This window comes from Perca fluviatilis, chromosome 11 (assembly GCF_010015445.1).
Source record: "Perca fluviatilis chromosome 11, GENO_Pfluv_1.0, whole genome shotgun sequence".
In the NCBI taxonomy this organism is placed as follows: Eukaryota; Metazoa; Chordata; class Actinopteri; order Perciformes; family Percidae; genus Perca; species Perca fluviatilis.
In genome coordinates, this window is record NC_053122.1 from 34,162,346 (window position 1) to 34,184,132 (window position 21,787).

The 21,787-nt window shown below is 40.5% G+C and overlaps 3 protein-coding genes across 6 annotated transcripts in view; 2 read left to right on the plus strand and 1 right to left on the minus strand.

Moving 5' to 3' along the window:
* The first annotated feature begins 1,734 nt into the window (after nucleotides 1-1,734).
* Nucleotides 1,735-3,507, plus strand: mrpl34 (mitochondrial ribosomal protein L34). Its single transcript, XM_039816714.1, has 2 exons — nucleotides 1,735-1,887; nucleotides 2,771-3,507. The coding sequence occupies exons 1-2, from the start codon at nucleotides 1,832-1,834 to the stop codon at nucleotides 3,087-3,089; spliced, it is 375 nt and encodes a 124-aa protein (XP_039672648.1). The 5' UTR covers nucleotides 1,735-1,831; the 3' UTR covers nucleotides 3,090-3,507.
* A 1,123-nt stretch (nucleotides 3,508-4,630) lies between these two features.
* Nucleotides 4,631-7,574, plus strand: LOC120568953 (DET1- and DDB1-associated protein 1-like). Its single transcript, XM_039816715.1, has 5 exons — nucleotides 4,631-4,993; nucleotides 6,096-6,176; nucleotides 6,352-6,403; nucleotides 6,748-6,809; nucleotides 7,386-7,574. Exons 1-5 carry the CDS (start codon nucleotides 4,985-4,987, stop codon nucleotides 7,488-7,490), a joined length of 309 nt encoding a protein of 102 aa, XP_039672649.1. The 5' UTR covers nucleotides 4,631-4,984; the 3' UTR covers nucleotides 7,491-7,574.
* Nucleotides 7,575-11,327: 3,753 nt separating this feature from the next.
* ano8a (anoctamin 8a) overlaps nucleotides 11,328-21,787 on the minus strand; it is a 28,626-nt gene continuing 18,166 nt past the window's right edge. Inside the window, exons 9-18 of one of the 4 annotated variants that reach the window (XM_039816869.1) lie at nucleotides 21,632-21,784; nucleotides 21,165-21,291; nucleotides 20,174-20,229; nucleotides 19,982-20,056; nucleotides 17,952-18,374; nucleotides 17,328-17,468; nucleotides 16,447-16,638; nucleotides 15,452-15,583; nucleotides 14,970-15,080; nucleotides 11,328-13,046 (exon numbers count right to left, since the gene is read on the minus strand). In XM_039816869.1, coding sequence (XP_039672803.1) covers nucleotides 12,408-13,046; nucleotides 14,970-15,080; nucleotides 15,452-15,583; nucleotides 16,447-16,638; nucleotides 17,328-17,468; nucleotides 17,952-18,374; nucleotides 19,982-20,056; nucleotides 20,174-20,229; nucleotides 21,165-21,291; nucleotides 21,632-21,784 — 2,049 coding nt within the window. In that variant the 3' untranslated portion in view covers nucleotides 11,328-12,407. Of the gene's footprint in view, nucleotides 13,047-14,969; nucleotides 15,081-15,451; nucleotides 15,584-16,446; nucleotides 16,639-17,327; nucleotides 17,469-17,876; nucleotides 18,375-19,981; nucleotides 20,057-20,173; nucleotides 20,230-21,164; nucleotides 21,292-21,631; nucleotides 21,785-21,787 lie in introns of all 4 variants that reach the window. The other 3 variants (XM_039816868.1, XM_039816867.1, XM_039816870.1) reach the window with 3 other exon arrangements.

The window sequence follows — 21,787 nt, forward strand, 5'->3', positions numbered from 1 at the left end:
GAGACAAAACAGCATTTAAATTACAACTCGTATAATATACAATACATAATAGGCCTATAAATATTGCACTGTATTGTACCTAGATTTTTTTTCCGGTTGTTTCGACACAATTCTCAAATGACAATCATTATTCCATAAAATAAATACATTTTCTGACACCTCATCCTCTCATATAGCCTAAAATCTCATTACCGTTGTATAGAATTCCGATGTGGGCTATTAGTACAAATATCTTCACACATTATCAACATGCTCATTGTGTATTAAAAAGAATGTATCCAAACAAAATCTTTCAAACATTTGTGAGGACATCTCAGCAGAGGCGTGAGGGGGATGCTGTCACCATGTAAAAAGGATTTTCCCACACTGACGGTATGTAGGTAGATGGCATGCAATGGTACACAGTAAGTTTGGCCACTGAGGTGGTGGAAAAGATTCCCATATTGTTTTTCATTCATTTCTACAGTATTCCTAGTTTGTTGTATTAAGACATTTACTGTAATGTATAATGCTGATGCTTTATTGTGGTTCAAGTTCACATTATTGTTACTGTAAGGTTCAGCTGACAATGGTAACCTACATACTGGAAAGGTAGTTACTAGGGAAAAAAGATCTAGAAATGTAGATCTACTTGGGAGAAACTCGTGTTGGGTGCGTCTAGATTTCTAGGCTAGGGTGATTGTATATAAATGAAAAATGAAGTGAAGAAACACAATTTTAGTAGGCTTACATTTTGGTAGCAGTGGTGGACTGACTAGCTTATCTAATTTTGACAATATTTTGACTAATTGTCAAATTGACTACTAATTGCAAGTGCTGTAATGATTTGTGATGACTGCAGTAAAGTCATGTATTATGAATACTATGACACAAATCTCACCTCTCAGTTTTATTTAATCAACCTGATTTTAATTTTGTCCAAATTTTACATCCATAAGCCCAAATTCCAAACTAAAACACCTAACTTCATAGAGCTGTCCATTCACATTAAACACTATATTTCTACTATATCCTGTTGTGGAATAAGAAGGATGTTAGAACACACACACTACTTGTACTTTTCAAATGCTTTATGTAAATTGAGTTGTTTTCTTTCTTTTTATTATTATTTTATTTTTTTGTATCTCCCCAGGTGTACTTGACCTGTTTGTATTGTATACACTTGTGGCTGTATAGGCTGTATAGGCTACTTGTTATGTGCTCAATACAAATAGTATTTTATATTATTATTATTATTATTATTATTATTATTATTATTATTATTATTATTATTATTATGATATATAATAGTAAATAAGTAATGTATTGTGAATCGTTACAGGGATTTTAACATGAGAAGTGTAACACCGTTTTAAGAAATGTGGAAAAACAGTATATTTAAGCATACTAGTGTATACCCTGAACACAATCTTTCAGGCAGAGCTTTTCTCAGGCTGCATTCATAGACAGTATCAAAGAATGCATCATGGATGAAATACATATGCTGCATAGTGTATACGATTCGAATCCCATTGCTTACCTAGTTTAGTATCTCCCATCTGGCAGACACTAATCTCAAACTGTGCCCGTTAAAGTTAGAGCCGTTATCCTTGCCAATAAAACGTTTAATTGGTGACAGTGGGTCGATAAACTGTTCGAGTTTAACCTGAAAAGCGCTACTTAGGGTATTGAAGCCATGGATGTAATGAAGCGCCTATCGCTCCAGCAACAAGCCTTTCGATTGGCTGAAAAGTCTAAGCCAATCATTTTGCTTCATGTTCGCATGGAGGCTGGCGGAGCCTGTGACATTCAATGTCCTCATGTCTGTAACTAACTGTACAAATATCTAAAGATGAACATTATACGGTCATCCTTGTCCCGACTGCGCGGAATAACTAATTTCACCAGGTAACTGAGTTTACGTGTTTTCATGCTCGACAAACGGCAGAGCCAGTGTTTGTTTACGATGCTAACATCGGCAAGCAAGCTTAGCAGTGCGTTAGCAGCGTTAGCTAATCATCATGCAGATAGCTAACGTTAGCTACCTAACGTTACTGATAGGAAATTATATTAAGTTAACGATTGCTAATTCTATTATAGCTTAATGATAGCTAATCAAGTTCATATAAAATAACATTAATTGTCATTAAAATAGCCCCACATCATCACATACCCTTCACCATACCTAGAGATTGGCATGGTTTTATTTCAGTTAGCCTAAGAGCTGGTTTGATATGCATTGAGAGATGATCTTATGGAAAGTACCCCATGCCAATCTGTAGGTATGGTGAAGGGTATGTGATGATGTGGGGGGGCTATTTTAATTCCAAAGGCCAAGGGAACTTTATCAGGATGCATAGTATCCTGGATCCATGAAATAACTGGCCTTTAAAAATAAAAATCTGCCTGCCTCTATGGGAATTTAACATAGGGGTGTACTGACTTATGCCCCCTCTATTTTAAGGAAGAACATTTATTTATTTACAATACATTATTCATTCACAAAGAAAATTGGTGTCCTTAAAGGTTGAATTTTCCTTTTTTTTTTTTATTAAGGCATTAAGATCAATTTCCAAAAGATGATTTTTTTTATTTTCAATCTGTACATACATGTCATAATTGTGTTGGTAGTGGACAGTGACACCAAGGCATGGGATCAGTTCATGAGACTACTCCACATATAAGCAGGAGCACCATAAATGTATTACAACTTGTTGTAATTGTGACATAATGTTGATATTAAAGAATAACATTTGTATATAATACATTTTATTCTGTGATCTGTCAACAGCATTCCTGCAGGGAACCTTGCAGTAACTGGCAACTCTCACCTTAGATTATTCAGCAACTGGATTGTGCCCAGAGCAACCGCAGGACCTCCGATTTCCAGATGTGGGCCACTTTCTTCACAAGCTGAGGGTTCAGGAGTGTTCCGACAGCTTCCGTGGCAATACCAGCAGGTGCGGACACGGAAGAGAGGCACAGAGTATCAGCCCAAGAACATCAAACGCAAGAGGACCCATGGCTGGATCAAGAGGATCAGCTCTCAGGGCGGCATTGAGGTGCTTCTACGGCGCATGTTGAAGGGACGGAAATCACTCTCACACTGACGGACCCTGTTGGAAAACCTGCAAGACATTGGTTCGGAAATGGAAATGCTGCCGTTGCTCAGGGTGCTCAGCAAAGACCTTGCGTGTTGGGTTAACTGGTGATACTGGGCGTCGGTTGGGCTTGGCTTCCCCCACCCCCCCGCAATAATAATGGGCGGGAGGATGAAAACTGGCCATTTGCTTTGGGTAAAAAGAAACCTGATAGTTTCACCCAGTTATTTTTGATCCGTAATGTTTTCTTCATTATCAGTCAATGTTATCAGATGTATGGATTTTTTTTCTTGTTGCCTATATGAAGTCATTTGATTCAAAGACAAAATGTGTCTCTAAAGATCAGTGTCATGTCATCTTAGCTGATCTCAAATGAAAACACCAATTCTGGTTGACTTGAAAATAAAAAAAACACCCCTGCACAATATACATGTATTTGCATTTGTTATTGAAAAAAAGATATGAGGACAAAGGATTTGTTCTTTGTTGCGTCAAGAGACAAAGTTTTAACCTTTTTGTTTGCTGCCTTCTACTGATTTGGACAAAGTTGTAGGTTTATTCAACTGAAGGCAGTATAAAGAGAGAGTTAGGAGCTGGGGGAAAATATAACTTTTAGTGAGTGTGTCACTATTTTGGGGCATTTTTAGGCCTTTATTCAACAGGACAGCTGAAGAAATGAAAGGGGAGAGAGAGGGGGGAATGACATGGGAATGACAAAGGGCTGCAGGTCGGAGTTGAACCTGGGGCCCGCTGCATCGAGCAGTAAACCTCTATATATGGGCGGCCCCTCTACCAACTGAGCTACCCGGGTGCCCAGTGAGTGTCATTGGGGTTCTCTCTTATGTCAGGCAGGGAGAGCCAGAATTGTATTAGTGGCTTTTCATTTTCAAGCTAAAAGACTGTTGAAAATGAGAAGTTGTGAAAATCACATGAGAAGCAAATGGAGGCATTAATTGAGAATGTTATAAGGCAGAATAACATACAGTAAAACATTTTACATACGTAGCATTAACATACAGTTTCCCAGCAGATTTAGTCCATGCATTTTATAGTTTTTTTAATGAACTGACTTTAAAGTATTAACTGCTGCAATTTGTATCTATACCCTTCAATTGTCCAGTTACTTAAATGTATGCATTTTTATATGAACACTTAAAACATGAATAAACGGACATATAGCTAAAACTGACTTTAATGAACAACTTGATCTGTAATTAGGTATGACATTTAGTCATAGTTTTATTGTCAATAATTTAGAGTTCTAGAGCAGTTTGCTGTTGTACAGCTTCTTTTATAAAATCAGTACCGAGGCTCGCCCATCCGCTCAACTCATAACTGAGCAGCGACCATAGACAGTATAAGAGGCAGCGACAGCAGTTGAGAGATCTACATGCTATACACGGAGGACATGCTGTAGAAAGCGCCTGTGTTGTTTTCATTAGGGCTTCATGCCAAAGCCTCCCTTGTATTGGGAGATTGGTCTGTTACATAATCGCTTTCTAGCCAATCAGCGCGTTGCTTTTTTATCTCACTTCACGTATCTACCACTGAGGTACGTCGAATCTTGGAAGGTAACCGCCCCCGAACAGACGAACAACAAAAATGGAGTTGTGAACTAGTAGCAAGTTAGCTTCAAAGCACGTTCAATTTTCAGTTTTTGTGTAATTACCTCTACATGAGTGGGAGTTTCCAGCTGATTGAAGTGGCGTGATGCAATCGTATCGAAGTCATACTTAGTCAAGTCGTAAGAAGCTGTCGAGCGGGTAAACAAACCGGTATCTTGGCTACGACAAAGACAACAAGGCTTAGCTAGTTAGCTAGCTAAAACGCTAGCATCTGCTCCTTTTGCCTCTAACGTTAGCTAGCTAGCTAGTTAACGAACGAAGAGCGTGACTCGGACAGAAATGGAGAAGGTAGGTTCGCAGTTGGTTATTTGCTTAATTGCTTACATCATGTGTTAAATCGTTGGTTCTGAATGGTTTAGGTCCTCAGTACATCTCGGACTTGCTCACTGACCATAACCCCATCAGGCCTCTCAGGTAATCAGGCAGAGGTCTTCTAACGTTAGCTAGCTAGCTGTAACGTTAACGGTACCCAGAGTTAGATCCAGGACCGGTGAGGGAGTGGGGGGGGGGGCGTTCGGTTAGGCCCACTGTGGTCCTGATCTCCGTAACAAGCTGCCTGATGACCTGAGGTCCATCACAACTGTTTCCACATTCAAAGCAAACCCAAAACTTTACTATTCTCTTAGGCTTTTGGTTAGCTAGTGTGTGCGTGTGTGTTTGTATGGTCACACTTGCTTGTTTTTTTTTGTAGATCGTCTTGTGTTGATTCTTATGCTTGTTCTTATTTTTGTTGTTTATGCTTATATTTTTACATGTTGTCTTTTAATGTAAAGCACTGAGTTTACGTGTAATGAAAGGTACATTAGACATATAATTGCCATTATCGCCTTTGATAGACTTGCTTTCGTGGTGGCAAACACGACGTAGGTTACTGTAAATTAGGGCTGGCCGATATGGAGAAAATCAGATATCACGATATTCTTGACCAAATACCTCGATATCGATATTACTGCGATATTGTAGGGTTGACAATCGGTGCTTTAACAAAATATCTTCACACTTAGATTTTAGATAAATAATCATCAGTAATGTTGATATAATAACTAAGTGGGGAAAAGGCAAATAATAGAACAGCTAGGACAGTCTGGTAGGTTCAGAAAAGTACATCACTTTACTGTAATGCAGCCTTTAAAACCAGTAAAAGACAACATTTGTCATATCACAATATTGCGATATCCAAAATCTAAGACGATATATAATATCGATATAGTGCCCAGCCGTACTGTAAATACTCTGTCACCTTATACCACATTACTGCCACGTTCTCTAGATACATGTAAAGGGTAGGAGTTGTTCTCTACTACCCAGTTATGGCTATGGTAGTTGGCCTTACCACCTGGAAGTGTTCCTTTATTTATTTTAGTTATATTTGTTTTTTTTCTGCTCACAGTCAGATTTCTTAAAGGGACTACCTGTCTACAACAAGAGTAATTTCAGCAGGTTCCATGCAGACTCTGTATGTAAAGCATCAGTAAGTCGTCTCATTTGTTTCTCAAAATGCTGTGGTGAAGTCATGTTGTCACTTGTCCCTGTGATTTAGGTCTTTAATTCAAGAAATGTCACGTGGTGGTAGCACTGCTTTTTTTTTTGTCTGACATAATTCTAGCTAATTTATAGACTGACATAGATCTCAATGTTGTTTTTAGAACCGCCGACCATCTGTGTATCTTCCAACCCGGGAATATCCATCAGAGCAGAGTAAGTGCGTTGACTTTTGCAAAAGCTTACAGAGCAGGGGGGAAGCACACTTTCCTATCACAATAGATTACATATTGTAGTTATATCTCAGGAAAACGAGTATACCCCAAGCACACATCACAACCTATTCTGTTTTGCTAAGTTTAATGAACTCGGTTTCAGCCTTCCGTTAGAGGAAATCGCCTTCAGTTCCAGGATGACAGTCTAGTCATTACTGAACTTGTTATTGAAGTCAGTGCTCTCTATGGAAACAGCTGATTTTAACATCATTCTTACTTTTCTGCACCTTTTTTAACGTTGTGTCTCTCATGATATAATCAGTGTCTTTTGTTGTCTCTCCTCAGTCATAGTCACAGAGAAGACAAACATCCTGTTGCGATATCTCCATCAACAGTGGGACAAAAAGGTAAAGGGTTTTAAAGATAATACATTCAAGTTAATGTAATCTAATGGAAAGTTGATGCTAATAGTATTGTTTATGATAATGGATTAAGAGCTGAAGATCTTTGCCGTCGGGTTTGGTCTTAATTTCTATCATTTTACACGGGCTCGGGCTTGCGCTCCGGGTTGCGCGGTAAATAAGCGGTCAGGTGATGAGTTTCGATTGGCGTGAAAATGGATGCTGAGGAGGTGAAACGGAGGCTGGCCTCTGGCGATTACATTTTGGTTGCACCGGCAAAGAAAGCAAAGTCTGGAGGTGTGGAAAACTTTTGACCATGTCCATAATGAGAAATTACTTATTCTTGACAAAATGCAAAAGAGCTGTGTGCGTGCGCACATTTGAATAATGTTGGGCTGTAAACGGGTTCAGGCTTTTAAAAAGCTGTCAATCAAAATGTACTTGTCGGGCTCGGGCCGAATTCCGTCGGGCTCGGGCCTTGTCGGGCCAAACTTTTAAGGCCCAATTACAGCTCTACAGTAGATAGCCTCTGTTTTGTTGTTTGTGGTTTGTTAAATGTGTTTTTGTTTCTTACTTTATCAGAATTCAGCAAAAAAGCGAGAGCAGGAACAAGGAGAGGGGGAGAACACGGCGCCGCCACGGAAAATCGCAAGAACTGACAGTCGGGAACTGAACGAGGATTCGTGAATTGCTGTGCTGTTGATGCGCACCCAGCAGAGACTGACCTGTACAAACAAAATGCAGTATGCGGAATAAATGTTTGCAAACACAGGCCTTGACACTGAAGCCCTCAAGGATCCATTACAGTTCAGACCACAGCCGTCATGACGTTAGTCCCCAAAAAACATTGGTCATAATGTTAGCATTCAAATTCAGATTTCCTCCTTAACCAAACACTTTTTTCCTCAGTTCGTTTACTACTTTTGACCAGTATTTTTTTTCCTTCCAAGACACCTCTGCCTCAGATTTCAGTCTTTGTAGTGTAAAAAAATTATACTTCTACCTCCTTATTCCTCAAACCCTCTGATTTTTCCTAACTTATGCTCAAAGCTTTCTTTTAAAGTGCTCATATTATGCTTTTTGGCTTTTCCCCTTTCCTTTATTGTTATACATCTTTTTTTGTGCAAGTTATGGGTTTACAAAGTGAAAAAGCCCAAAGTCCACCCCAAAGGGACTTACCATCTCCAACAGAAAACACTGTTCACCAACTGCTCCAAACAGCTCTATTGTAGTCCAGCCTTTACTTCAGAGACAAACGTGGGTCACTTTGTAACACACGTTATAATGTTCGCCTAGCTGCTAGCGTGGCACGCCCTCATTCTCTGCTTCTGACTGGCTAGTAGTCCTTACCTAGCTACTGCGCATGTGCGACTCCCAACAAAGATGGAACAGAAGTGAGATGCCTCACTCTGTAGCTAAAACAGAGAGCTCAACGCACAGGGTGAAAAGAGGAGCTGCAGCAATGTGTAGTACCACAAAAATATGGTGTTTTTTGAAAATTAAACCATGTAAACCTATTCTGATATAACCTCTAAATTATGAACCTGAAAATGAGCATAATATGAGCACTTTAAAGGGAGACTTTGCAGATTTGAATCCAGCTCTGTGTCATCTTTGTGTGGGCGGTGTGTTTAGGGGAACTGTGGCTTTGCTCCACAGTGCCAGTGCACAGCGCTCGGAGCAGCCAGGGTCTGCCGAGACCCCGCCGGATCGATTGACTCGACAGCCCTCCGCTCCTCTGGTCAGCTGGTCGCTCCGTACACTGCGACTGTGGATGGAAGCCACGCACCATTCATCTGCACAGACTGCCATGACACAGAGCTGGTTTTAAATCTGCAAAATATCTCTTGAAATATGCAGCTGCTCTGCTATTTAAGGGTTTACAACTGTAGTTATTCATACCATCTGCATGTTTTAATGTAAGTCTACATAAGTAATTAAGTGGCATGCCATCTTTTGTGGCTCCTACTCGAATAGGATTTTTTTTAGTTTTGAATTACATAAGGACTGTGGTCCTTTTTAAAATATTATTTTAGCTCATCCTCCATGTGATAACTGTCATTACAGTAACTGAAAATAAAACTGCATTGTGTTGCGTTGTTTAGATTTAACCATGCATTTCAGGGTTCGTTATGGACGGTTGCAGAAAAAGCCGAGCACTAAAAGAAATGTTCCGGTGTTTTCTCCTGATGAATAATGATTTATTGCCTTAAATGGAAGCGAGTGTGTTTTCACTATGTCTTAGAACGACCCCCTAGGTTTACACCGTTGTTTCAGGTGAAGAAATGACCCACGGTGGAGCTGAGCGGATGTTCGCGTGTCTATAAAGACCCGTTCGAGCCAATACAGTCCTACTAGAGGATGCAGTTTTTGTACAGCGTGACCTGCAGATTTTGTAGCCGTATTCTAAGTTTGATGCTCGGTAATTTGAGATCCCCCACCTTATGTCACTCTTATGTAGATACCTTCAAGTAAAGTGTTACCCCACACTATTTTATGGAATGAGGATGACTACAGGTATGCTTAAATTTACAACTTAGCTGCACTGATGCGTAGGCTACTTGTAAGAAGAACTGCCGTCGTTTGCTTGAACAGGTTGCTTATTTGAGTTAACTATGTGTTTGGATTTACAAGCTTTTGACAGCAGGTTAAAAATAAAGAGTCTGTGTTTGCTGCTCATAAAGTCGGTGAAGCTAGTGCTTCACAAGTCTTGTATATTTGTACAGTATGTTATGTTGTGGTTGTTCTGACCCTTTTATCAGTTAACAAGACAGCGACTCACTCTGGTTTGGTCTTAGCCATATTGTTATTTCATTTTGCCAATTTGTACTTGTATGTTGGAGTGACACAAGCCAGAGTTTAGTCCATACAAACAAAAGCATTTTGCTTAATTTGCTTTGCACCTTTAAAAAAAAGAAAAAAAAAGAAACTCACTTTCCACATCTATAAAGACTAATTTGCTCCAAAAAAGTTGTTGTTTGGCTGCATTTTCATTTCATCATGTTTGGCACGGCTGACAGTTGAGTCTAATGTACATTTCTACTTTTGTTAACCCATTGCTGTTCAAAGATTACAGAGTATACAGTACAGGCCAAAAGTTTGGACACACCTCATTCAATGTGTTTCTTTATTTTCATGACTATTTACATTGTAGATTCTCACTGAAGGCATCAAAACTATGAATGAACACATATGGAATTATGTACTTAACAAAAAAGTGTGAAATAACTGAAAACATGTCTTATATTTTTGATTCTTCAAAGTAGCCACCCTTTGCTTTTTTTGATAACTCTGCAAACCCTTGGTGTTCTCTCAATGAGCTTCATGAGGTAGTCACCTGAAATGGTTTTCACTTCACAGGTGTGCTTTGTCAGGGTTAATCAGTGGAAGTTTTGCCCTTATTAATAAAAAAGCAAAGGGTGGCTACTTTGAAGAATCTAAAATATAAGACATGTTTTCAGTTATTCACACTTTTTTGTTAAGTACATAATTCCATATGTGTTCATTCATAGTTTTGATGCCTTCAGTGAGAATCTACAATGTAAATAGTCATGAAAATAAAAACGGAAACGCATTGAATGAGAAGGTGTGTCCAAACTTTTGGCCTGTACATGTGCAGTTGTGTAGCTTATGTAAGTAGAATACACACTGTAAGTTCCAGATGTATGACTTTAAACCAGAGACGAGTTTATTTCATAGAAGAGTGTGCTAATTCTACTTTTGTCATACGACGATTTGTATTCCAGGACATGCTTACGTTTTGAATGTGTCTGTTAAATGCTGTGCTTTGATTTTTATTGTATAAATGTATTGTCAATTTGAGATCTCGTTCTTATATAGATTACACTATGACATGCAGTAAAGGCTATAACTCATAGTTTACAGCAAAAAAAATTGGTAAAACTTAGGGCTGGGCAATATATCGATATTATATTGATATCGTGATATGAGACGTGATATCGTCTTAGATTTTGGATATCGTAATATGACATAAGTGTTGTATTTTCCTAGTTTTAAAGGCTGCATTACAGTAAAGTGATGTCATTTTCTGAACTTAACCAGACTGTTGTAGCTGTTCTATTATTTGCCTTTTCCCCACTTAGACATATCCACATTACTGATGATTATTTATCTAAAATCTAAGTGTGAAGATATTTTGTTAAAGCACCAAATGCCAACACCAGAATATCGCCGCAATATCGATATTGAGGTATTTGATCGTGATATCTGATTTTCTCCCTATCGCCCAGCCCTAGTAAAACTAGAAAATGCCCTCCCACATTTATTGTAGGTGTTTGAGGAAAGGCTGTAGGAGAATTCTTTTTTTATTGGAAATTATCTTCTGGCAAATGTACACCGACATAGGTGTGTATTTATAAAAGAGTGTGTATGTTGTTCTTATCATTATGAATTTACCTTAAAGCTTACATAAATGCCCTATTTCCAGGAAACAAATTAACCCAGCAAACATCTACCATCCAGTGATATATATATTTTTAGTTACAAAATTAGCCAATGCTTTAATCTGTTGATGGATGTTTATTTTAAGTGTGATTTATTTGCATCATAGAAGTACATTCACTAATTTATGTAGTAAAATAATTCATAGAAAATCAAAGTTAAGAAAAATAGAATATTGTTTTCTTTTTTATGGTCACAGTGAATAAAATCTGAGCTATTGCGGAAGACTACGGTGGCTTTGAAAATTGCTCCATAACCGAAAAGACGTGATGGACGTGTAATGCATGCACGTGACGCAACATGCATTCAGTTACAGGCATAGGGAATGAGAAACCAACCTGGAATGGGAAGCTGCTGTTCATGCCCTTTGGCAAAAGGGCTCGTTGATGATCAGGTCCTGGCTTTTGATCAAATAAAATAAAAGATTCTTCACATCCAAATAAATCTGTTCTGTGGATGTGGAAAACCAGGCAGTCATGCAGTATTTTTAACCTTAAGTTAGGATCACTCAAGCCCCATTCAAGGAGTTACACTTACTGTACATATTTTACATGAAAGCTAGCTAATCAAGTGTTAATACAGTATAATACTTTGTGTGAAGTAGGGCTGCACAATATGTAGTTTTTTTTTTTTTTTAACGCCATCGCGATATCAATGCGTGCAATAAACATTGCGATAGGCTGCAACATATCGCGAATGACAGAAAAAGAATATCAGAAAACTTTTTTTTAGGGTTGCCTTTTATATTCAATTCAATCTTCAGTTTGTTCAATAAAAGCATATTGGAAATGATTTCCTTTCCTTTGATTTCAATTCAACCAGCAATTTGTTGTGTTTTAGCAGAATACTGAAAGCGGCAGAAATGCAGAACTGAGTACACTTTAATATCTGCTTATTTAAAGTAAGCAAGTAATATCGTTATCGCGATATTCAAAATCGTGATCGCATATTTTCGTCGCATCGTGCAGCCCTATGTGCGAAGTAAGTTGCATCAAGAGGGATACGCTCGCTGACCTAACACGTGGCCCTTTGTGACTAATGACTTCTCCTACGGTACAGGTGTGTCTCTGAACGCGGCCTGTGCACAGTCATGCGCACGTTGCTCTCCGTTCATTACGTTGCGTTGGTACGGTCGAACGTGTATTAACTCTTTGAGTTTTCCGAATCACTCGATTGTCTTGATTCCCCTTTATCTGACTCATTGGAGGGTAATTCCTCCAGGCTTGTGTTTGAGTCCGCCCTGTTGGGCTGAGCGTTGGCTGGCTGGGGCGGTGGTTGTGTCCCGTTCACACACACCACAGTCCCCTCGGATTTGCTAAAACTGAACAGCTTCCCAGGACTGAATGTCCTGTTGGGGGACGGTGGCCTCTCCTGGCCGCTAGGGGGAACGCTGGAGGCCGCTATTGAGCCTGGCGCTCCGGCCGCCCCAGCTGGCTCTTTTTTCCCCTCAGGCGACTTCAAGAACTTCAGGAACCCCGGCAGCTTTGCCTCACCTCCCGTTGGGGACTGGGCTGGCGAGGAGCGGGACTTCCCCTGGAGAGGGATGATCTGCTTCAGCTTCATCACGTTGTTGTTCCCCAGCAGGGAGCTGGGTCTCTTGGGCTTGTCCCCTGACTTGCCCCCCGGGGCTTTGTCGTGGTGGTGCTGGTGCTGGCTGTCTGCCCTCTGCTCGCTCTCCTGGCGGGCCTCGGCCTGCAGCTCCGCCTGGCGCTGAAGCTCCTCCTCCTCGCGCCGGCGCCTCAGCTGCTGTTGGAAGTGCTGCTGGGCCTGCTGCTCATGCTTCTGAACGGGGAGGCGTGTTAAAATGAAGACAGAGGGGGAGAGAGGGACAGAGAGAGAAAGAGTCACAGGTAGAAAAAGAAAGACGGAAAAAGACACAAGTGGAACAGGGAAAGAGAGGAGACAACTGGACAGTGGCGATTTTAGACTCTTTTTTTAGGGGGGCTAAAGCCCAATCAGTTCAAGTTCAATATTTTGCATTTATCCTCTGTTATAATAATAAATACATATATTCATTGTTATCCAGTGAAATTACTGATTTGTTTTTGTCAGGGCCAGGTATAATGTCTCCGAAGTATGTAGCTACATAATTCATGGTTGGAGAATGGCCATGATGTTTGATGTTTAATCTTTGCGTTACTTCAGTGTCCGATGTGAGGCGATTACGGCACAGCGCCATCTCATCTCAAGTCTGTTCAGTTTCTGTGGTTCAATGTTACCAGAGTTGACGGAAAGTTCTTCAGAAGCGATATATATTGGAGCTAAAAAAACTAAAACTAAAATGATTTACGTTCATTGTTATTTTATTATTATTTTTTATTATTTCTTAACCTGGCAATATCATTTAAGTTTAGGTTTCTTGAAGGTTTTAGTTTGTATTAAAATGCTCATATTATGCTTTTTGACTTTGTCCCTTTCCTTTATTGTGTTATATATCTTTTTTGTGCATGTTATAGGTTTACAAAGTGAAAAAGCCCAAAGTCCACCCCAAAGGGACTTACCATCTCCAACAGAAAACACTGTTCACCAACTGCTCCAAACAGCTCTATTGTAGTCCAGCCTTTACTTCAGAGACAAATGTGCTCACTCTGTAGCTAAACAGAGAGCTCAACACACAGGGTGAAAAGAGGAGCTGCAGCAATGTGCAGTACGACAAAAATATGGTGTTTTTTGAAAATTAAACCACATAAATCTATTCTGGTACAACCTCTAAATACAATTATGAACCTGAAAATGAGCATAATATGAGCACTTTAAGTTTCAGTTTACACAAAGTATTTTTCACTGCTTTTTTTTCATTGTCGTTTACTACATGAACCCTGTTCGCTTAGGTGACTACACACCGAGCCGATAATCGGCCGTTGGACAGTCTGGTGAGGTCAGTGACTCGAGTCTGTTCGGTGTGTTCCGTGATGTCGTCCGTCCGAGGGGCCGTCGGCCTTCATTTGGGCCGATTTGACATGTATAATCGGCAGGGCGGGCACTGCTGGCAGGCAGACTCAAATGACCCATCTGATTGGTAGAGTGCTAACCCGGAAACAGGGAGCAGAATGAGCGTGACTAGAGTCTCTCAAAATCTGACGAAAATCTTTTAAACTGACCTGACTGACAGATTCAGCAACTGCACGGCCTATTTCTCGCTTAAAATGTTTTCAGAAACACGTTTCGGTGAACTATTTTAGTACAATATGAGATCGTATTCTGAACAAGCCACCATGACGGTCAGGCTTTGAATTTCCGGAGAAACCAGACCCACATGACGCGTTCGTCCAATCAGCTGCCGGTTTTCTATTTTGGGTGACAATAGAGATTAGCGCCGCCTGCTGTTATGGAGACGTATTACGTCTCGTCTCTTCGGTGTGTTCCGAGGCACTTTTTTGACCGACTCGGGGAGACCGATCAGCCCAACTGCCTTTTCTGCTGACGGTTGGCCGTCTGGTCGGTGTGTCTGGGCCTTAAGACACCATCAAGACAAGTGCCACTGATGTGATACAACACTAGACAGACAAGCATACCCAAACACATACACTTATTTCTTATGGACAGGAAATGCTGCACTAGTGTACATTGTTAACCAATGCACACCAAAAGACCCAGGGTCACACAGGGGTACGTATATAGAAATATGATAGAAATTGCACAGAGTGCAGCCAGCAGCAAGCCTTATGTTGGCCGAAGGTCTTTCAAGCTATGATACAACTATACCTTGAAAGCTTCCCTTCGTCGGTACTCTAGCTTGGCCATCTCATCTGCTACCCAGCCAGGGATATCAGGGATGGCAACATGGATGATGTACTTTAGGAGGATTGCAAAGTGCTGTAAACCACCGAGACCACAAAGGGACAGGCTCAACACACAGTTACATCAAGGCACAATTACATTCTGTTTCTTATTCTGGATTGTTTTTTTTGGTTTTTTTACAGACCAAAGAGCACATCTCATACACATACCAAAAACTCTAATGAGGTTTTGAGTTCATTAATGAACCTAGATTGAAAAAAAATATATATGATTTTGAAGATTTTACAAAGTCACAACAAAAAATAGCAGGCCATGCACATTTGTACTTGTTTTGTAATGTTTAAAAAAAAAAAAAAAAAAGTGTCATTTTGGGAAATAAAACTACAGTCTCTTAAAACTACAAAACTCTCAAACCTGCATTAACCGTACACAGTACAGGTGCATACCTCCAGTAAGACGATGGAGATGATGGTCATCTCAGGACTCAACCAGGGGAACAGACGCTGTAGCTGCCCACACTGACCAATCAGGTAACAGTTCACTATGATGGCTATCAAGCCCATGGCCTCCATAGCAGTCTGATGTTGAGAGAAACAGATATGAAACAGAGAGATACAAAAATGTTGTGTATATGTACAATATGAATGTGTATGAATTACTGCACGCACACACGCACAAATACAAACCCTTAAAACGAATGCTGTTTGTTTAGTTTCTAGTTAAACGTTTGTAATGAAGCTCGGCGGAAATTCTTTCAGGGAGACTTCTATAACTATCACCTTTCTCCTCATCTGATCAGCTGTTTCGAGGCGTTCACTTTTCAGTTAAACCAATCAGAATCGGCCATGTATTTCACAAGCCAATCACAGCATGACATCCCTGCTTTAAAATCTGTTCTCTCCTCTGCGGCTGTCAGTTGTCATTTCGGGCAGAGCGTGCAACCCTCCTCCTCCCCTTTCACCTCCAGTCATCGTCACCCACGGCACCCTGGGACTCCTTCCGGCTGACCGCTCCCATCGGCTCCTTCGGTCCGGTCTTCGTGCTCCTTCACCACCACCAGTGTCTAGACTCCATCGGGAGGATATATCTGGGTTTCTCTACCCCTTTAAAAATCATATATTTTATACGATGGAGTCTAATCTCCAAAGACTTTGTACATTTCATATTTTGCATATGTAGCTTTAAAATAAATCTTTGCATATCTGCACCAAAGTCTCTCCTGATTGAAATAGCGCTTTAAATATCTGTACATATTTATAATATCTAATGTTACATTTATTTCTATATTTTTGTTTTCATATTTGCTCAATAACTTTTGTTTTCATATTTGCCCATTGATTGAGTGATTGATTGAAAAGCGCAGGCTATTAGATGGCCCCCACGGTGTACAGTGCAGCCTGGAGGGCTTTTCTGACATTTCCCCCGAACCAAACACACTGACCTGCCATTGTCCGATGTTCTCCACCCTCTGTCCAAAGGGTCTCTGCAGGCCGGTACACAGCTTCAGGGCGTCGCTGCGGATCTCGATGATGTTGTTGAGAAGAGCACACATGGCCGCCAGAGGAAACGCAGAAGAGAAGAGCACCACGTAGCCAAACTGGATGAACATTTCCTGGTAGTCCTGCAGTGTGTCCTTTTTGGAGTCAAACATAATCAAACAATATTAGTATTTTCATGGGCACACTGTCGTATATATATATATATATATATACATTATTTATAATTATTTTGTTGTTCTTTTTCGACACGTCATTTTTCCCGAAGTCTTTGTAGTTATTTATTTATTTTTTATGTTTTTGCCGATTTTTTTCCCTGCGTTTTTGAAGCTTTTGTCATTCTTTTGTCACTGTTTTTTTTTTATTTTTTTTTTTACATGCTATACAATTGAATAAAATGCCCAAAGTCACTAAAAGTAGTGAACTGAGCATTTATTTCACTTGTGCAGACCGTTGTATGGAACCATCCACATTACTTTTTTTTTGACAGTTTGGTTGAAAGAAACCCAAATTTCGTATATAGAAACTTTTTGAAAATGGGTCAAATTTGACCCGAGGACAACAGGGGGGTTAAAATATCGATATTTGGCGCCAGCGTATTGATTATCGTATCGCTTGAAGAAGGGCAACAATATATTGCCGTACCAATAGTTTTTACCACCCCTAATATACACTTTATATGACTTTAATCTGGAGGCAATCTTTACTAACAAAAACATGCATGATAAAGAAAATCTATGAAAACAAATCTACACAAGTCACAGTTATGAGTATATAATGACCACGTCAAAGTGAACTTATAATATTTTGTCCCACCCCTACCTACCTCGTATGTCTGCATACAGCTCTCGATCTCAGCCTGGGTCAGGATGACCGTTTTGGGTTCTTCTGGTGGATCAATCCATGACTTCTTATGCTCATTCTCCTCACCTACGTTCTTTCTTCTCTGACAGAGAGAGTCGGATTCCTTTGGAGAGGACACAGGGGCATACTCGTTGGTCTACGATACTTTCCCTAGTGACTACTAGAGACAATGTATATATATATATATATATATATATATATATATATATATTTTTTTTTTTTATTCTGCAGCTTTGGAATGGATAGTTTCATTTTGATCTGTCCGTGTACTACTGTACCTGGATGAATGACATCAATCTCCACAGACATGATATAACTTAATTCGTAAAACTACAGGAGACAAGTTGAACTGCATTGGAAAGAGTTAAGATGATTTAAATATAATGAGAGGTTTGCGTTTCTTTAAAACAGTGGAAATGGTATGACAATTTAAGACAAAATCACTGGTTGAGATGGAGCCAAAACGACAACGCTGAAAGACAGAATGATGAGTAACAAACAGACCACATACTTCATCCAGAGATTCACAATCACTGTCCTCATCACAACTGTCAAAAATACTGGACGGGTCCATCCCTTCCTCTACCATTGTGGGACTGTCCTCGAGGTGGCTGCGATCCGCCGCCTGCGTTTCTGTCGCGACGTCCTGGTAGTCGACCTTCTCGGTGAAGCTGACTTTACGTTGCTTCAGATTGCCGTCATTCATGTCCCACTCTTCTTCTGTCAGCCTGAATCCGGCCTTTAGATCCCCTCTTCTCTTTTGCTCTGGGTTACCGTTAGCAGCGTGACTGACAGGGATCCCTCTGGGACCCAGTAAGGAATAGGCTGTCATTGAGGCTTGGGCCTTTCCCAGAGCCAGGCGCCCGTACTTTAGTACGATGGTTTGGAGGAGCTCCCACAGCACCTTGGGGGTGAAGACGCCCAGCTTGTTTTGCTCGTAGAGATAAGGCTGGAGGACCTCTTTGATGTTCTGTAGGAACTGGCGGAAGATCAGTAGAGTAGCTAGCATCTGTGAGGAGTAGGACAACATCTGTTAATGTGCCGAGTGTAAGGAGTGCAAAAGAGAAAACATGCACTCATTCCAAAAGTGTTTAGCAAGCACATGTGATGTAGATATTCAGTCTGACTGAAGTACAAATGCGGCTCACTGCCTGACAGTGTTGAAAGTGTTGGCACCTTTAACAAGATTCTCGTTTGAAACGAGTCAGCTGGAAATGTTAAAGGGGCGCTATGCAGTTTTGGCAATTTCTTCGCTGTTTTCTCGCTTTCTGCTCGCAGGTATCTCTATAGAGCTCCCCCTACAGCTTCGGAATAGATATTTGGCAACACTGTCGTAAAAACTCATTGGCGAGTTTCCCCCCTCCCATCTTCTCCCAAATGTGCATTTGTTTTCAAAAAAGCTGGCGAGCGCACGGATATTATGTATATAATATTACCCTTCTCTCCTGGGTCTGTAACATTATTCTTTTTTCCAACAATGGCCTAAGAAACAAAACATATATTAATCCAATCTTACTTATACAGAAAAGAGCGATTAGAGTTATAAGTGGAAGTGGATACAGAGATCCAACTAATCCTTTATTCATACAACTAAAAACACTGAAAATTAATGAATTAGTAGAGTATAACCTTCTAAAAATCATGTATAAAGCCCATCTGGAAAGTTTACCAAACTAGAAACTAGAAAAACTAGAAACCAAAATAGATTCACCAAGAGGACAAGTAGATATGAACTAAAAGGTACTGAGGTTTACTTCTTTCTGCTCCTTTTCATTCATGTTAAATGCTGTTGTTGCATTTGTTTTAAATGAATGAAATAAATAAAGGTGTCGCTGTCGGAGCAAAAGCAACTTGCATTTGCCAACATCAAGCTGACAAGAAGCTCTGTGGCGGATAAAGTTTCTGATCAAAGATACAAGCGCAACAGCAGGAACGCCAGGTCAGCATCGGATTTGCAGTTTACTTGTGTCTGACTCCTCGCTCGGTCAGTCTGCCTCTTTCTCTGTTCCTCCGACAATGCTTTCCTAGCTTTCTGCTTCTTTTTTAGCCGGCTCAGCCATGACGATAGTGTGAAAAACTCCATCGCTACCTTGTTAGCCGGTTCCTGAATGGGCGTATGTGTGCAGTGCCGTGAAGCAATTCGTTACATCGCGAGACCTGATATCACGCGATACTTCCTGACGGCCCAAAGTTGCAAGGGTGGTTTTTCCGCTCACAGGTGCTAGCGGGAAGCGAGACGGCCACCATTCAACCCGAAAAACGTCATGTAACCATTCCAATGACTCCGAAGCTAGTAGTTCCCCTTTAAAAGTCTGCCGGAGACAGCTTTTCCAACCAAATCAAGTACCCACTGTTTCAAAATGAATAAGCATTTTGAGCGGAAAATTGGTGCCATTAACAAATCTACAACTGCATATGAGCCATGTGAAAATAAAAAGCTTGACTGGCAGACATAGCAACTGTAACTAAGAGTGGTGGGGGCTTATCAAACAGTCACAGCCACTTTTGGCCCCAGTGGCCCCAGTTAGTTACAAAGTTACATATTGTCAGTAGTCTGTAGTCAATAGACCAATAGTTTGTCTTATTGTTTGTGATGCTGCCAGCAGTTGGTGTTACCTCCTTAAGTCGCTCCATGTCCTTGAGGTAGAACCCGATGTAGAAAAGGCTAAGGTAAGAATTGATGAATTCAAACTGTAAAAACAACCAGGAAAAAGAAAGAGAAACATTACAGGAAGTCCAACACCCTCACACTCAATCAAGATGAATTGTGTCTATTCTGCCACAAACGGAGGAGGATGCACAGCTTACAAAAACCATCTTGATGATGAGATTACTCTCATAGGCACTCTGGAGTCTGTAGTTCTCTGGATGGAGAAATAAAGAGAAGCATTTGCCAACGTGCAGCTGAGTTTCCTTAGATCAATTATCGAGCATTCGAGAGAATGCAAAAGCCAGTACTCAGGTAGCAAAAAACCTACCCAATAATTACAGGCAGGGGCAGAAATGTTCCATTTTAATTCAATTTCTTTGAAAGTAATTCCTGTATTCTAACGCCGGCTTCACACTGCCTGCGTTGCGTGAGCGTGTCAGCTGCGTGGCGTGTCCGTTTTTATTTCGGCTTCCATGTTAACAGGTTAGAGCTTGCACACTGCCTGCGGGACACGAACGTCTCAGGCGCGGAAACGAATGAGAACGCGTGCGTGCTAGAAATAGGACCGACACCTATTTTTGGAAGCGTTTCCAGGCAAAATAGAATACGAAAAGATGATTATATGTCATTTTGACACAAATACATATTCATAAATGACATTTGGATGTTTGAAAGTCTCTATGTTTTGACATATTTTTAAATAATTATTGAAAATTTAATATAATTATCGATTTTCAAATATTGCACCTGTCAATACAGCATGAAATATTCTGTAGCCTATTTTGCCGTCAGTACTGCCGACGTTGTCTTTGCTGTAATCAAATCAGTATATATATATGTATATATATATATATATATATATGTATATATATATATATATATAATATATATATATATGTTTAACATGAAGTATACTACTGCTTGAGTGCAGTTAATCAATGGGAAACATACATGTGTACAGACAAGGCTAGCAGCAGCAGCGCCGCGTCAGACACGTTTCTGGTGTGAAAAGACAAAGAAAAATCCACGCAGCTGCCACGCAACAGAAACGCCACGCTCACGCCACGCAGGCAGTGTGCAGCCGGCCTTAGTCACAGATAGAATATTTGCACTACTATGCCCAGAGAGTGTCCATTGTGTGCCTCTCACCCATGTCATTAAGCCAGTAGGCAATCTTCTTATACACTTCATCACATATGGTCACAGTGATGGCCAGAAGTATCTTAGGAATGAATCTGGTGACACCAGGTAGCTCCTGAATCTCCATCACCACTTCCTGCAAGGCAAGGGGCATTAGAAGCATGATACATATTCAATAAGTAATAATAGTAATATTCATTAAATGAATGTGAACCTGCAAGAGGAATTTCTGAACGTGCTTTGTTTAACCTGCTTGTAAAAAATGATACGATTCACACATTTTTAGACTAAACTGTAGTTACGGATCTTACCTTTTCTGGTATACAATAAACTGTAATTCTACCTAGTCTGTCTTGCTGTTGTTTAACTGTTAGTGGGTGGGTTTAAAATCCTCACGAGAAATACATTTATGCAATATCAGCCCCATTTATCGGCCCCGGACTGATTCCATATACTGGCGTGTTGTCTGCTCAGACCTGCAGTTCTAGGCAGAGGAGCATAGCGAGGAAGACAAAACAGAGGCAGAGGAGGCAGATGGGCAGGCTGACCAGCCATCTGAACAGAGCTCTCTTCCAGGGGGGGTAGTAGAACTCCTCACAGCCCGTTATGGGACTGCAGCGCTTCACTCCCTG

What these genes read in the sequence shown, in the direction of transcription:
- mrpl34 (XM_039816714.1), top strand. Translation starts at nt 1,832, where the DNA reads ATGAACATTATACGGTCATCCTTGTCCCGACTGCGCGGAATAACTAAT. An exon ending in GGAATAACTAATTTCACCAG is followed by an intron (nt 1,888 to 2,770) that starts GTAACTGAGTTT and finishes ATCTGTCAACAG; the next exon opens with CATTCCTGCAGGGAACCTTG.
- LOC120568953 (XM_039816715.1), top strand. An exon ending in GGAATATCCATCAGAGCAGA is followed by an intron (nt 6,404 to 6,747) that starts GTAAGTGCGTTG and finishes GTCTCTCCTCAG; the next exon opens with TCATAGTCACAGAGAAGACA. An exon ending in ATCAACAGTGGGACAAAAAG is followed by an intron (nt 6,810 to 7,385) that starts GTAAAGGGTTTT and finishes TTACTTTATCAG; the next exon opens with AATTCAGCAAAAAAGCGAGA.